The sequence below is a fragment of the Schistocerca nitens genome, chromosome 9 (assembly GCF_023898315.1).
Source record: "Schistocerca nitens isolate TAMUIC-IGC-003100 chromosome 9, iqSchNite1.1, whole genome shotgun sequence".
NCBI classification, from domain to species: Eukaryota; Metazoa; Arthropoda; class Insecta; order Orthoptera; family Acrididae; genus Schistocerca; species Schistocerca nitens.
This window is the reverse complement of record NC_064622.1, coordinates 245,115,305-245,132,070: the sequence shown is the minus strand read 5'-3', so window position 1 is coordinate 245,132,070 and position 16,766 is coordinate 245,115,305. Positions and strand designations below refer to the sequence as shown.

Sequence of the window (16,766 nt, the reverse complement as noted above, 5' to 3'; positions counted from 1 at the left end):
ATCCTTTTTTATGCTAAAGACAACTGTTCTGTGGAGTAATGAATGTCGTTTTTCATTCTGGTTTTGTAATTATGTACATCATTTTCCCTTTTGAACTGTATTGGATCATTTACAACAAACTACATGAGGGAATAAATATAGTGTGAAGCAGTAGTCAGAATGTGCATCTCCTTAAACAATCTCTACAACATGTTTGTGGGTGAGCACCACATTATTGAGCAATGAAGACTTTTCTTTCTTAAAGATGAGTTATCGCAGAATACATCAGCTTACTGATTTCTCTCTCCCCTAGAGTTGCAATGATGCTAAGTGCAAATGTGACTGCACTAAGTTGTTTTATGAGATCAAAAATGTACTTTTCTGCAGTTTAAATGGTCATCAGTATAAACACCTAAGAATTTTGAAGTTTCCACTATATTTATTATTTCCTCACCATGTGTTACACTCATCATTGGTGAAACACCCACAGATGTGCATAACTGAATATGTTGCATCTTTTTAAAATTGAGAGTAAGCTCATTCCCAAAGAGCCAGTCACTGATACTGTTTAGAACATTGTTTCTGTATATATGCTTGGATTAATTACAGTGCTAGAGTCATCAGCAAGCACTCCATCTTCAGGCCACGAGTGGCCTACTGGGACCATCCGACCGCCGTGTCATCCTCAGTGGAGGATGCGGATAGGAGGGGCATGGGGTCAACACACCACTCTCCTGGTCGTTATGATGGTATTCTTGACCAAAGCCGCTACTATTCGGTCAAGTAGCTCCTCAATTGGCATCACGAGGCTGAGTGCACCCCGAAAAATGGCAACGGCTCATGGCGACCTGCATGGTCACCCATCCAAGTGCCGACCACACCCGACAGCGCTTAACTTCGGTGATCTCACGGGAACCGGTGTATCCACTGCGGCAAGGCCGTTGCCTTCAAGTCATCAGTTCTTTTTTTGAACTAATTCTACTTGTTGTATATTTGATAGAAGATTGTTTACAAATAAGAGGAACAATAATGGACCTGAGATTGAAAATTACATATGCAAACTACTTTTGTTGAATTACTTACAAGGGAACCTCCCCATCGCACCCCTCTCAAATTTAGGTATAAGTTGGCACAGTGGATAGGCCTTGAAAAACTGAACACAGATCAGCCGAGAAAACAGGAAGAAGTTGTTTGGAACTATGAAAAAAATAAGCAAAATATGCAAACTGAGTAGTCCATGTGCAAAATAGGCAACATCAAGGATAGTGCGAGCTCAGGAGTGCCATGGTTTGCGTGAGCAGCTGCGGAACAAGAGGTCATTGGTTCAAGTCTTCCCCCAAGTGAAAAGTTTAATTTTTTATTTTCAGGCAATTATCAAAGTTCAGGCACTCACACACAATCCACGTCACTCTCCAAAATTCCAGGACATGTTCAGATTTGCTTGGACATATGCAGGATTTGACGGTCTACACACGGAAAAATTTGAAAATGTTAAACACATATGTTTTGACAGAGCACAGGGAAACTGTGAAACTGTTGCATTCGTTTGTTGCAGTTTATGTGACAAACTCTTATGTCTTCATCACTTTTTTAGGAGTGATTATCACATCCACAAGAAAACCTAAATTGGGCAAGGTAGAAGAATCTTTTTACCCATTCACCAAGTGTACAAGTTAGGGTGGTTGACAATCTATTCCTCTCATGTGACGCACATGCCGTCACCAGTGTCGTATACAGGGTGTTACAAAAAGGTACGGCCAAACTTTCAGGAAACATTCCTCACACACAAAGAAAGAAAATATGTTATGTGGACATGTGTCCGGAAACGCTTACTTTCCATGTTAGAGCTCATTTTATTACTTCTCTTCAAATCACATTACTCATGGAATGGAAACACATAGCAACAGAATGTACCAGCATGACTTCAAACACTTTGTTACAGGAAATGTTCAAAATGTCCTCCATTACCGAGGATACATATATCCACCCTCCATCACATGGAATCCCTGATGCGCTGATGCAGCCCTGGAGAATGGCGTATTGTACCACAGCTGTCCACAATACGAGCACGAAGAGTCTCTATATTTGGTTCTGGGATTGCGTAGACAAGAGCTTTCAAATGCCCCCATAAATGAAAGTCAAGAGGGTTGAGGTCAGAAGAGTGTGGAGGCCATGGAATTGGTCTGCCTCTACCAATCCATCGGTCACCGAATCTGTTGTTGAGAAGCGTACGAACACTTCGACTGAAATGTGCAGGAGCTCCATCGTGCATGAACCACATGTTGTGTCGTACTTGTAAAGGCACATGTTCTAGCAGCACAGGTAGAGTATCCCATATGAAATCATGATAACGTGCTCCATTGAGTGTAGGTGGAAGAACCTGGGACCCAATCAAGACATCACCGTCAGCCCACACATGTTGATTGTGCAAATTTACAATTTGATCACGTTGGAATGAAGCCTCATCCGTAAAGAGAACATTTGCACTTCATCCGTAAAGAGAACATTTGCACTGAAATGAGGATTGACACACTGTTGGATGAACCATTCTCAGAAGTGTACCCGTGGAGGCCAATCAACTGCTGATAGTGCCTGCACACGCTGTACATGGTACGGAAACAACTGGTTCTCCCGTAGCACTCTCCACACAGTGACATGGTCAACGTTATCTTGTGCAGCAGCAACTTCTCTGATGCTGACATTAGGGTTATCGTCAACCGCACGAAGAATTGCCTCGTCCATTGGGGGTGTCCTTGTCATTCTAGGTCTTCCCCAGTCGCGAGTCATGGGCTTGAATGTTCCGTGCTCCTTAAGACGCCGATCAATTGCTTCGAACGTCTTCCTGTCGGGACACCTTCGTTTGGAAATCTGTCTCGATGCGAACGTACCACGCCACGGCTATTGCCCCGTGCTAATCCATACATAAAATGGGCATCTGCCAACTCCGCATTTGTAAACATTGCACTGACTGCAAAACCACGTTCGTGATGAACACTAAGCTGTTGATGCTACGTACTGATGTGCTTTGATGCTAGTACTGTAGAGCAATGAGTCACATGTCAACACAAGCACTGAAGTCAACATTACCTTACTTCAATTGGGCCAACTGGCAGTGAATCGAGGAAGTACGGTACATACTTACGAAACTAAAATGAGCTCTAACATGGAAATTAAGTGTTTCCGGACACATGTCCACATAACACCCTTTCTTTATTTGTGTGTGAGGAATGTTTCCTGAAAGTTTGGCCGTACCTTTTTGTAACACCCTGTAGAATATATCAGACGTGTTTTCTTGTGGAGGAATCGGTTGACCTATGACCTTGCGATCAAATGTTTTCGGTTCCCATTGGAGAGGCATGTCCTTTCGTCTACTAATCGCACGGTTTTGCGGTGCGGTCGCAAAACACAGACACTAGTCTTATTACAGAGAACAGAGACGTCAATAAACGAACGGACAGGTAATAACTTTGCGAAAATAAAGAAAGTAACCTTTTCACTCGAGGGAAGACTGGAACCAAGGAGCTCTTTTTCCGCAGCTGCTCATGCTAACCACGGGACCACGGCGCTCCTGAGCTCACATTATCCTTGATGTTGCCTATCTTGCACATGGACTACTCAGTTCGTATATTTTGCTTATTTTTTTCATAGCTCCACACAGCTTCTTCCTGTTTTCTCGATTGGTCTGTGTTCAGTTTTTCAAGGCCTATCCACTGTGCCCACTTATAACTAAATCTGAGGGGGGTGCGATGGGGAGGTTCCCTTGTTAGCACAACTTCCTGCATTCTTTTGGTTAGGTATGATACTATCCATTGGTTGGCTATGCCATTAATCCCATAAAACTTCAAATGTCTTGGATAGGTTGCAGAAAATAACATCCATCACTCTAATTATTACTTAATGCTTGTAAAATTTTGTGAGTGAACATGTAAATGGCATTCTCAGTAGGACAAACCTTCTGAAACCCAAACTATGGTTTATTGAGGATATTATTGTTGCTCAGGTGCGATACTATTCTAGAGTACATCAACACCTCAAAAAACTTGGAAAATGATGTCAGAAGTGAAACAGGTTGACAGTTATTGACATCCCTTTTCTCACATTCTTTGAAAGGGAGTTTAACGACAGCATAAGTAGACAGTTTTGTGGCAGAGAATGATTAGACTGACAGCAGGGTGATACATCTATAGTCCGTGGCCGGCTGTACTTATTGTTGTAACTAATATATAGTATGGATTTTTCCTGTTACATTCTCAGATAATGCAAAAAGAATTACTAATTCTGTGCATGCTTTTCTTAGTCTAATGTCATCTACATTGTACATAAGGATATTAAATGTAATGTGATGTACTAGTTATGTAACCCAACCTGGAAACAGATACGATGATGATGATTGGGGGGTGAATAAGGCATATTTTTTCAAGTGGCTGCCAGGTTAAATGTCTTAGGATTTCTGTTGTAATCTCACTGGAAATGAACATGTCTGTGAACCATTTGAGTTCTCATGTTACATATATATGCACTGTGTCACTTTTTGTCCTAGTTGATTCGAATTCCTAGGACTATTCAGGGTGTCCCATTTCTCTTGACCACCCCAAGTAACTTTTTGTCCAGAAGCAAAATAAAAAATGCATCAACCAAATGTTTAGCTATGAGAGGGACACTAACCAACATGACTCTTTCCTGTAACTTTGTTCATTACAAAACATGAACACCAGTACAGTTTCTTTTTAAATAGCATCCCTTTTTTTTTTTTTTTTTTTTTTTTTTTTTTAATTCAGTAATCCATGTCCTCTCCCCAAGACCTGTTCAACATGTCATTGTGAAAAATTTAGCACAAAACTGACTTTCACTCTCCTTTGTCAGCATACAGTCCAGGTACCTGGTGTAACGTTACTTGCCCATTTGCTGTATTAATATTAAACTAATGGAAACACAAGAAATATGCACACTGACAGCTGAATGAATGAATAAGTTTGGCAAACTGTAGTTGCTATCCCACTGTTAAACAAAGGAATATTTGAATATAAAATGGTCAAGTGTTTTGTGAAATCATTTAGATAAAAGTAAGAAATAAAACATATCACAGAAACACCTGACACTTTTCAGTGCTTTGAAATTGTGTACTTTCTTTCACCGGGAAAAGCTTTTGAAAAGTCACCCTTCATGGTCATCATTGTCGCTGTCAAAGAGCAGTTCAATTATAGTTGTAGGAAGTTTTTCCATTCTAAGGTGCTGCTCTACGTCAATCAGTGGAGGGCCTCTCAAACATGCCTACTCTTTGACGACAATATTTGCAATCATAAAATAGTCAGTCTTCTTCAGTATCATCCAAAAAGAAACAGATGCATCTTTTGCATAATTTTCCATCATCATCTGGTTATCTACCAACAGTTTATGAATCATTTTGTTATCTGCACATCATAAAAAAAAATATGTGGAAACATTCGGTGACCGCAAACATGACAAGACTTTGTCAGTAGTGTCAATGCCTACAAAGAATTTTCTCCCTTTTCCATTCTGGATCCTCCTTACATGCTTCTCTTCCTTCATTGTTGTTGGAAGACTTTCCACTTGTACCAGGCGTCATTGAGACACTATCGTTGAGAAGGCACAAGAAGATCACTGACAGCCAGCAGTGCTGTTGCCAGCTCTTAACTCTGAAGTGCTAATGGCTGCAGGAAAAACAGTAGTCATCTCTGGATTTGAGACCTCATTGAGGTGTTACCATAGAGATGTTTATAAAATTGCCTTCCTAGCATCTTATGTTTCGTAAATGTCCTAAATGTAGTACTTAGTTGCAAGGAACCCACTTTGACACTTAAATATCTCACCAATACAAATTTTCATGTGCACAACAATAGGCCTAAAACAGATGAACTTTTTGACACTTTATTTACAAAGGTAACAGCAGCTGTCTGTGAAATATTTCAGTTTTCCCTCAAATCTGTACTTAAGCTTTTTACTTAAGTTTTTCTTAATTACACTGATTTATTTAAAGTAAAATAATGATGATAACAGAATACCATGATAACAATTATTATAATTTTTTTTTATTTTGAAAACTAAGCCTCACACTGTTATAAATTGTGGTACCAAGTCAGTTTTATTCCTTTAATGCACCTTGCATATAATTTTCATTACTAGCCAGTTTTGGCCCTAGGCCATTATCAAATCTACGATATAAATGTTCCGTGTTATTTGGGGACAGACATGTTCCCTCACATACACATGTCGAATGTTACAGATTGGTCTTGCACACACCAGTCAGTTTGCAAGAACAACTTTAACAACACATCATGTGGGCATTCATTTAGCAGCATACTATTTTTTTCTGCACTCATACATACATATAACTGTTACAAATTTCAGGAAACATGCATCAATCAAATGGTATGCTTTTTGGTTGCCACATGTTCTGCATCTGTAACATTCAACATATATCTGTGTGTCTGCCCCACATACGAAGAAAGAAAAGTTTCAGGTGCGACACACAAATCACCAGTACCAAAGTTTTGATAATGACTTAAGGCTAAAACTTGCCAATATTTTAATTTACACACATGGTGTGTTAAAGGAATAAAACTGACAGCCTATGGCAGTTAAAATGATTCCATCATTTAGATGATACATTGAGGCTGCAGGACCTGTACATGAAGAAATTATCATGCTGTTCTGTTTGATACCGTATATGTCCACTTCCCACTTTTCATTATTTCTATGAAAATTCTGACAAAAAATATTCCCTCAAATCATTACATTTTTCTAAGACAATTGTCTGGCACAGTTGTTAGATTGGTTACTGCTGCTACAGCGGCAGGTTATCGAGATTTAAGTGAGTTTGAAAGTGGTGTTGCAGTCGGTGCACAAGTGATGGGACACAGCATCTCCAGGGTAGCGATGAAGTGGGGATTTTTCCATACGACCATTTCACGAGTGTACCGTGAATATCAGGAATCCGTTAAAACCTCAAATCTCCATCATCACTGTGGCCAGAAAAATATCCTGCAAGAACAGGACCGATGACAATTGAATGTTCAATGTGACAGAAGTGCAACCCTTCTGCAAATTGCTGCAGATTTCAATGCTGGGCCATCAGCAAGTGTCATTGTGTGAACCAATCACCAAAACAGCATTGATATGGGTTTTCAGAGCCAAAGGCCCACTTGTGTACCCTTGATGACTGCATGACACAAAGCTTTATGCCTCATCTGGGCCCGCCAACATTGACATTGGACTGTTGATGACTGGAGACACGTTGCCTGGTCTATGGGTCTCGTTTAAAATTGTATCAAGTGGATGGATGTGTACAGGTATAGAGACAATCTCATGAATCCATGGACCCTGCATGTCAGCAGGGGACTCTTCAAGCTGGTGGACACACTGTAACGGTGTGCAGCTGGAATGATATGGGACCCCTTATACATCTAGATATGACTCTTGACAGGTGACACGTATGTAAGCATCCTGTCCGATCACTTGTCCATTCATGTCCATTGTGCATCTGATGGACTTCGGCAATTCCAGCAGGACAATGCAACACCCTTCACATGTCGAGAATTGCTACAGAGTGGATCCAGGAACACTCTTCCGATTTTAAATCCTTCTGCTGCCACCAAACTCCCCAGATATGAACATTACTGAGCATATTTGGGATGCCTTGCAATGTACCGTTCAGAAGAGATCTTCACCACCTCATACTCTTACAAATTTATGGACAGCCCTGCAGGATTCATAGTGCCAGTTCCCTCCAGCACTACTTCAGACATTAGTCGAGTCTGAGTCATGTCATGTTACAGCACTTCTGCTTGCTCATGAGGGCCCTATACGATATTAGGCATGTGTACTAGTCTCTCTCTCTCTCTCTCTCTCTCTCTCTCTCTCTCTCTCTCTCTCTGTGTGTGTGTGTGTGTGTGTGTGTGTGTGTGTGTGTGAGAGAGAGAGAGAGAGAGAGAGAGAGAGAAAGAGAGAAATCAAGAACAAATGAAGATACTGTCTTACAGATGAACAGAATATGTTTTTGATGGGATGACCTTGCTTATAGAGTGTATTTCCAGTCTCCAAATAATTGAAAAACACACTGTATGGAATCATCACCTGCGCCTAGCCTTTATTGACTATGTGAAAACCTTTGATAAAGTTAAGAGTTACATTATGAGAAATTTTAGAAAAGAATGGTACAGTTAGCTTTTAATAAGTATAATTCAGAGTATGTATACATACAACAAAATTGAAGTACATAAAGGAAGTCAATTTGTGAGAACCGCCAGCCAAGAATTAAGATGGGTGTCCTTTATCTAGTGTACGATTCCACTCTGCTTTGAGCGGTGACATCGTACCTAATACAAAGATGCTCGTATAGGCAATCTATGAAAGCAACAGATCATACTCGCAAACAAATGAATGTAGCATGCGATAAAATTACAATCACATTTCACACAGTTACTTACTCCATCAACAAGTATATCTAAACGGATTGAAGATAATGTAAATAAATAATAACAATAATAAAAAATCAAATTTTCATATGTGATAAGAATTATTCTCGTAATTTTTATAGTAAAGCACATGGTGAGGTCATACTATTACAAAATATTTTAATTGTACTATTAATTAATTAATCTAATGGGATTAGCACAGGAAAGTTGGGGTTTTGGGTGGTGAGAAACTAAAATGTAAAAGAAAACAGGAAAATGAAATGTATAACAAATACGACACAAAGGCATGAAATGTGAACCCGACACACTAAATACTAAAAGGAAAGTCAGTACACAACTAACAAAAATCCACAAAAAGTAACAAATATTGGAATTGATAACTAGAATTAGCCTGTATAGGTAAATTATAGTTACCGATTCCAAACGCTTTATGATCCATATGCAAATTATTTTTGCAAGAGTTGTATGCACTAAAACATAACAACATTTTTAAATTTGTAATTGCTCTCTGAAACTACTGTGGTTAATTAACAAAAATTGAAATCGGCAACAAGAATTGATCTGTATAGGTAAATTCCAGTTGCCTATTTCAGTATTAGTAACTTTATCGCAGTAGTTCAGAGAGCTATTACAAGTGCAGAAATCCAATGAGCCTACATTTTAGTGCACAACCTGCTGAAAAAACGATCTGACAAATAAAACACTGAATGATTGGAATCGGTAACTAGAATTAACCTACCTAGATGGCCTGTTCTAGTTATTGATTCCAACTATACGATGGTTGATAATTTTGGACTTTATGCAGTAAATCTGTAGACTAGGTTTTTGAAGGATTTCTAAATTTCTTATTGATCTCAGAACTACTAGTAAAAAGTAACAAATATTTTAGGTACAGACAATAAATATTTCTCTTTTTCACAGTAGTGAAGAGAATAATACCAAATGTAGAAATCTTGTAACACTTACGGGCACACACTTGTTGTTAAAATGGTCTAAATAATAAACTGTGGAATGGTTGGAATTGGTAACTAGAGTTTACCTATATAGGTCAATTCTGGTTACTGATTAAATGCAGAAAGTGCACATGCCTGCTGTACCGTTTCCAATATTTCTTAGGCCCTACTTTTGTGAATATTCATTACTTCTGTACTAGTCCTATAAGATTCAATCATTATCAAAAATCAACACTATTTTACAATATAATGACTTCATCATGCACTATACTGTAATGGATTTAAAGGTTCTCTGTGCTTTTTTTACTCGCATAAATTAACAATAATAATTTATTTCACACAAGTATGCTTTCCTTTTTCTGTTCTTATTTATTTTTGTTGCCTTCAATTCTTTTCGATATAATCTGTGGTTAAGTAATTAATCACGTGAACTGTGATCCTAATTTTATCATATGCTACATTCATTTCTTTGCGAATATGATGAGTTTCTTTCACAGATTGCCTCTATGTAGCACCTCTGCCTTAGGTATGACATCACCACTCATAGCTGAAAAGTGGAATCGAACACTAAACTTGAACCCATTATTTAATATATACACAGTGTCATAAAGACATGGCAGAATAAAATAGTGCACTACTATAAACCTAATAATACGGTGATAAATACATTTCTGTTTGCTGATGATCAAATAATCTTGGCAGACTCTCATGATAAATTACAGATAGCAATTTGGTATGACAATATCTAAAGATAAAACTAAGTTAACGACATTCCATGGTTAGGAGCATTTAAGAGCAAAAATAAGTGATGATAAACCACATACTTTTAAATAACTATGCTATCCCATACACTGCATCCAATGATCAAGAATATAAAGTGAAAAAATTTCAACAGTTGGTTGGTATGATAAATAGCACTCTTCTCAAAAAGGTTAAGAAAGAGACTATTTTAAAATTTTATAATGTGATGGCAGTACCAGTTCTAATGTATTGGTAAGAGAATTAGACTTCAACCACAAGTCAACGGAGGACGATTGAAGCAGCAGAAATGAGACTACTAAGACAACTAGCTGGTTATAAGCTAATATATCAGATCAAGAATAGTGAAATCGGCACTGAACTCCAGAGCATATCTGAGAAAATAGAAGGCACAGAAAGATGTAGCATGAACACATTCATTATATTAAGATGAACAGATGCCTGAATTAATGTACAAATATACACTTCAAGGGGGTAAAAGTTGAGTACCCCGAGAAGAGTTGGAAAGATAAGTTGAAGTCTACTTGAAATTCAAACAGATAAGGAAGCCTAAATGAAAACTGGATATAATGACGATATTTTTCTTATCCCTCTTATGAATGTTCAGTCATCTTAGACTGTTCACAGAGACTAAGAAAGGACATTCCCTGCACATTTATTTCATGCCTTCTGAGCACAAGACAGTAGCGAATTCATGTAACAGTAATTTATACAAAGAGAGCAGAGTTATTAGCATATTAAAGCTTTATCTATCAGTTAGGTGTATACAGACTACTCAGATGGAAGAAGACAGCTTACATTAGATGTTGATTAGTCCCAGTTGGCAAACAGTTCATACTATTAATCAACCTACTGATTATACTAATACATAAGAAATGTCTTTCTTGTGTAAGACACCTTGGACATTATTTTAAGTGTCAGGTAAGTATAAAGTGCATTCAATAAGTAATGCAACCATTTTTGTCTCATTTGAAAAAATGTGGAATTTGTTGTGTGACATTGTGGAAAAGGTGTGTGCACCTACTGAGTTCCTCGCCACCTGACAGAAGCAATGAATGATTGACGGTGCAGCATTGCATGTGTGGTTTCATGGCTGATCATGAAATTTTTTTGTTGAACACTGTCACAGGAGATGAAACATAGGTTCATCACTTTGAACTGGAAACACAATAGCAAACCACGGAGTGGCGCCACACCACTTCTCCTCTGAAGAAAATGTTCAAAGCTACACCCCTGCTGGTAAAGTCATGGTGATGGTCTTCTGGACTCAGAAGGAGTTATTCTGTTTGATGCCCTCCCTCATTGTGCAGTGATCAGCTAGGAAGTGTATTGTGCTAACCCCCAGGAAATAGAAGAAATGACTTCAGACAAAAATTCAAACAAATTTGGCTCAATGAAGGATGTACACACGGGATGCAGTATGTGGATCGTGGAGAGAGTGTTGATCCAGCAAGTTGTTGGCTTCAACGTCAACCAGCAGAGTGGTATCATGCAGGCATACAGGCCCTCCCAGTACGGTGACATGAGGCTGTCACATTGAATGGAGATTATGTTGAAAAATAGGGTTTTGTAGCCAGAAGAGTAGGGAATATTAAGGTGTGTTGGAACCCTGAATAAAACCAACCTTCTTTCACAAAAAAATGTTACATTACTTACTGAATGTCCCTCGTACTGAAAGGGAGGGTATTCAGACTGAATCATATTTTTTTCTTTCTCTCGTTTTCCCATTTCCATCCAGGTTTGGAATAATGACTGTAAGATTCTGAAAACTTAGAGTCGATGTTTATTTCCAACCTCCAGCCTTTGTTACATAACTGTTTTGTACTTTTTAGGTTGTTATCTTTGGCGTAACTAGACTAATAAGAGCGAGATGATGTGTGTGTTAATAAATAACTTGTACTTGAGAAAGCTGTTCATGTCACAAACTATAGAAACCTACACGATGAAAACTTGAACCCATTGTTATAAGTACTGTGAAGTACAACGTTACTTACTTGCATTCTTGTTTTGACAACATCAATAGGTGTGTTACCGAAGACAGAGGCAGCACCAGCTATTGCCCCAAATAGACCTGTGAGTAGTTTTGGAACAGGCTGTTTGGGATCACCCTTTCGATACCAGTCTTTTAAAGTTTCCATAACAAAGAAGCGGATTGCTTGATTGCTGCCTTGCTTCATGATTGTTGCTGTTACACCCTGATAGACTCCTCGAAAACCTGAAATAGTACGAAGTGAACTGAGTGGTCTAATATTTTTAAAGGCTTTATTGTTACAGCTAAAAAGAGAACTTAAGTCGTTAGCACCCAATTTATATTGCCTGCTTTAAATAATTCTATGCAAGTATATTCAAATCACAGAATGCAGTGATGTGTTTAGTAGAAATATCTTAAAGGAAATGTACGGAAAATGAATTTTTCATCTACTATAGTCATTAAGAAATCGTGGGAGTCCATATTGTCCTGAGAAGTAGCTTTTGGTTTATTAAGAACGTCTCCAAACCGGTAACTAATAATTACTTTTTAAAATCATGTGAACCAACTTTCTTTCTCCCAATCTTTGCAGTGCTTTCTAAACAATACTGCCAAAGTTTCCTCTTGTCTATTCGGGAAATTCTCCCTCCCTCTCCACGAGGCAGGGAGGCATGAGGAGTGGTATGTTTGGATCTGATTCTCAGAGGCTGTTGACGCAGTGGCCGGAGACGGCGGTCATGCATGCATGTGGGGGGTGTCCGTGCGTGCGTGCGTGCTCGCGCGCGCTCTGTCGTTTTTTGACAAAGGCTGTGGCCAAAAGTTTAGTTGTGTGAGTGTGATTGTCTTTTCTATGTGCCTGTCTGTGGCTCAGTAATCATCTTTACAGTGAGTTGCTACCTATCCTCATTAGTGGAATAGCTGGCCACACGAGTGGATTTCCATGATAGGCCAAAACCACTGGCCATTTTTGCAGGTACTGATCTGAAGAGCCCATCATTTCCCACTAATGTGCAGGCACTGCCCATCGGATCTAGTCTCACTGACCTGTCCTCAGGCCAGGTCTGTTTGCGTGTGGTGTTATGCACCAGATTTTCATGGTTTATCAATGGACCCAGGACTGTGGTGCTCCTCAGCAGGCCAGAGGGCACGGGTGATGGATTTCAGGAATTGCGACTGTCTCATCGCAAGTATCTAGTACGGGGCGGCATTTTGTAGATTTTTATTTATTCTAGTACATTTTGGCACTTAGGAAATAGTTGATATATTACAAAGTATGGTACAATAAGGAGAAAATTGTGACAGTTTGTAAGCTATGTACTCACGTGTTTCTTGAATGAAAAACCACACAATACATGTAAAATAATAGACATAACACAAAGGGGTAATAACCACCAATAACGAACATAGCAGAACCAACATTTTATTGGCAGTCACCTACAGTGTCGGTTTACACAATTCTTCAGTGCCATACACACATCTTTCAAGAAACATACTTCTTTCTGAGGTTACATCCGAAATCAGTGATGATATTTTAAATGTCTTGCAACTCCAACAAAATGCGTATTTTTGTCACCAAATGTGTTTAGTTTTATTGAAATAAAATAACATCGGTGGTCTCATGAAACACATATCCATTAAGCTTGCTTTCTCCATCTAAAGCAGTGCATTGCAAAAGATTTTGATGTTAGTACTGAAGATTTTTGCTCACACATTTAGAAATAATGAAGTCCTTACATATTTTTGTGAACTTGTGTCTTTACCTGCCATTGAGATATCAATCTGCCAGGGAAAAATGCTAAAACTTGTATGTAAATCAGGGAATTTCACTTGGGGAAACTTGTGGCAGCCCTGAAGAGAAGTAGCACTTGCTGATGACCTGTGAAGATTACACTTTGGAAAACTTGACAGACTGTATCCAATAAACCCTGTCTTATTATTTATGCCATCTTACAATGAAAATGCTTGTTTATATCAAGTAAGATTACTATGTGTACACTACACTGTGACAGTATTTGAATGGTGGGGGGAGGTAGTTTATCTCTGGTTGCTTAAGATACCAGCAAAAGTCAGGCCAGAACTACCACATTCAAAACACTGCCTATCGCAGCAAACAACTGTTACTGTAGCCATCACCAAACACTTTGTGTTGCGTGCTGCCTTTTTTTTTTCTTCTTTTTTTTCCCAAAATGAATGAAGATACTAATCCTGATCCATAGTGGGGTTTGAGCGCAACCCTTACAACACAGGGAGGAGTTGGCAATCCCTTTGACCACCAGTATATGTACATAGGCTTCCAACCATGTGGGAATGAGGCAGGGCTTGTTCCTCACATCACTCCTCTTCCTATGGCCAGTCAAAGTTCTTGTCTGTTTACTCTCTGTCATAGTGTCCACATAATCTCTCTTTCAACAACAACATAAAAAATGTTGGAAACAGAGAGAAACATCAGCAGGAATTGTACCAGAAATCAATACACAAATTAAACCTGTAGAAGCCTACTCAGGAGGGAGGAAAGAAATAGGTGGAGAAAAATTGTTGGTCTTCATAGACAAAATATAGTCCTTAGCTCTTCATAAAAAGAGCTGATGTCATGTCTTTAAGGAACACGACATACATTAATGTTTATTTTTAGGTTGGCTATCAACTCTTAACGTGTGTTGCCGCCCTCCTTTCCCAGTCCAGTTTTGTGTACAATTCTGTTAAGTTTCCATCTCAGACAAAGGTATGGACTTTCTAAGGAACATTTTAATAAATGCTAAAGTCAAAACTTGACAAATTATTGCTGAATTAACAAACAAGTGTTTTAAGATACAGTTGGGGAAGTGAACAAGTAAGTGCCAGATTAATCAAACAGTTATATTTCTTTTTGCAATTGTTACTGTTGTTGTAACTGAACGCATCACTTGTTAAACTTACCAGACAAAAGAAATTTCAGGAAAGATTTGTTGAAATAACTTCTTACACTTGTTTGCAGAGGGATATTACAACTAGCCTCATGCACTTTTAAGGAGCTGTATTTTATTACCGTGATGGCTATGCTCCATTGTGTCCATCTCCAGATGGCAACACTTGCTTTAACACAGTGTCAGAACCATCAGCAGTATGTCATAGGTTTTCGTAGTGCCTCATTATTTGTCGTCTCGTGTAGTGCAGGAACAGATGAATACTACTGGCAAATGTGATAATGTACTGCAACATGTGTGGCCCTCTGAAGATGGACACACTGGTCCAAAACCATTTATGGTAATTAAATAATGCTTCTCAAAAGTATGTGTAGTTGGTTGCAGTCCCTTGCAACAATCCTCAATTGAATAACAGCCACAGAGTTTGACAAGAACCAGCATGGCTAAAATAACATTCTTATAAATGTACTGGACAAAACCAGCAACTGAAGTAGCAGCAAATACATTGCAGACTGAGATGCACTTATATTCTGAGACTGAAACATGATTACATGACAACAAAAATACTGTGATGCGTAAAAGTAAGCTTGGAGCAAAAATTTAATTAAGATTTGTTTACCAATTGAGGGTCAATGTGTGCAAAACAGTGTCAAAGTTGTACCTACCTTGTTCTCTGACTATTACTGCCACTCCATGAAAAAACCCTCGAAATTTTGGGTTGGCAGAGCGTTGATCGTTGATGAATTTCACCTTAACAGTTTCCATAGGTGTTACAGCAAGAACTGCCTCACCTACACCAGCTCCAAGCCCACAAAGAAGTCTGCGGCTTGGAGAAAGATTTCCGTCTGCGTCAACCATGCGCTTCTTAATAGATTCAAATGTGCCAAACCTGTATTTCATGTGAGCAAAAGAAAGACAAGAAATGTGATATTTTTGGGTCAACTGATAATGCTATGAGTTACAGTTTAATTACTAGGTTGTATTTAACATGCTGAGGGAAACTTCATAACAGCTATAAAAGTAAGACAGAAGTAGTCTGCTAATAAAATGCTCTAAAAATATAATAAGAAATACAATAAACAAATTTGTGAACTTAACTATTTTGTATTTTAATAAAAATAAACAACTGAGTTTAAACCATGTTATATACTGTTGTTATTATTTTTTGTTCATTTCTGCATTTATCTGTGAATGAAATACAAAGACAACAGCAAGAGGGAAGAAGCCTGTATAGAAAGCTTATTTTGTTAAAAGCCATTACACTAGTATTTAGCAAACACTTCCATACCAACTTAACAATGTTGAACAGATAAACTTAAAATCTTCAAATATTAGCCAATTTACCAGTAGTGTTAAGGTTTTGGGCCTGTTTGCTATAGTGTTCAATAGTAATGAAATGTAGGGAAAAGCACGTGATAGGGGTGGCTATAATGACGTTGTTTCTACAAGCTTGGTAAACAATATCAATATTACTACAATGACATTTTTATTACAACACATTTTATTTCTTATCAGTCATTTTGTCAACAGGTAATGAGCAGTGACTTGCCTAGAACAAAAGTAGCAAGAATTTTTGGTAAAAGTTTGTGCTGGACTCCCCTTGCATTTTTCAGTATGTTGCAGATGCAAACATTAGGCTTTGCTACCAGTCAGTTAATTACCATAACCAGATTTCCTGGTGTCACATTTTTTTGGCTTCACCAACTCGCAACTAAACTGTCACCTTCTGACTTAACCAAGACTTGGGACTGTGCTACAGACCAGTCTG

At 38.4% G+C, this 16,766-nt stretch overlaps 1 protein-coding gene and 1 pseudogene across 1 annotated transcript in view; both read right to left on the bottom strand.

Annotated features, from left to right (window-relative positions):
• The window catches only part of LOC126203437 (putative tricarboxylate transport protein, mitochondrial), a 35,856-nt gene that overhangs the window by 17,408 nt on the left and 1,682 nt on the right, over window positions 1-16,766 (bottom strand). Inside the window, exons 3-4 of the mRNA XM_049937755.1 lie at window positions 15,664-15,887; window positions 12,121-12,341 (exon numbers count right to left, since the gene is read on the bottom strand). Of these exons, the coding sequence (XP_049793712.1) occupies window positions 12,121-12,341; window positions 15,664-15,887 (445 nt within the window). The remainder of the gene's footprint in view (window positions 1-12,120; window positions 12,342-15,663; window positions 15,888-16,766) is intronic.
• LOC126204597 (5S ribosomal RNA) lies at window positions 808-925 on the bottom strand (annotated as a pseudogene).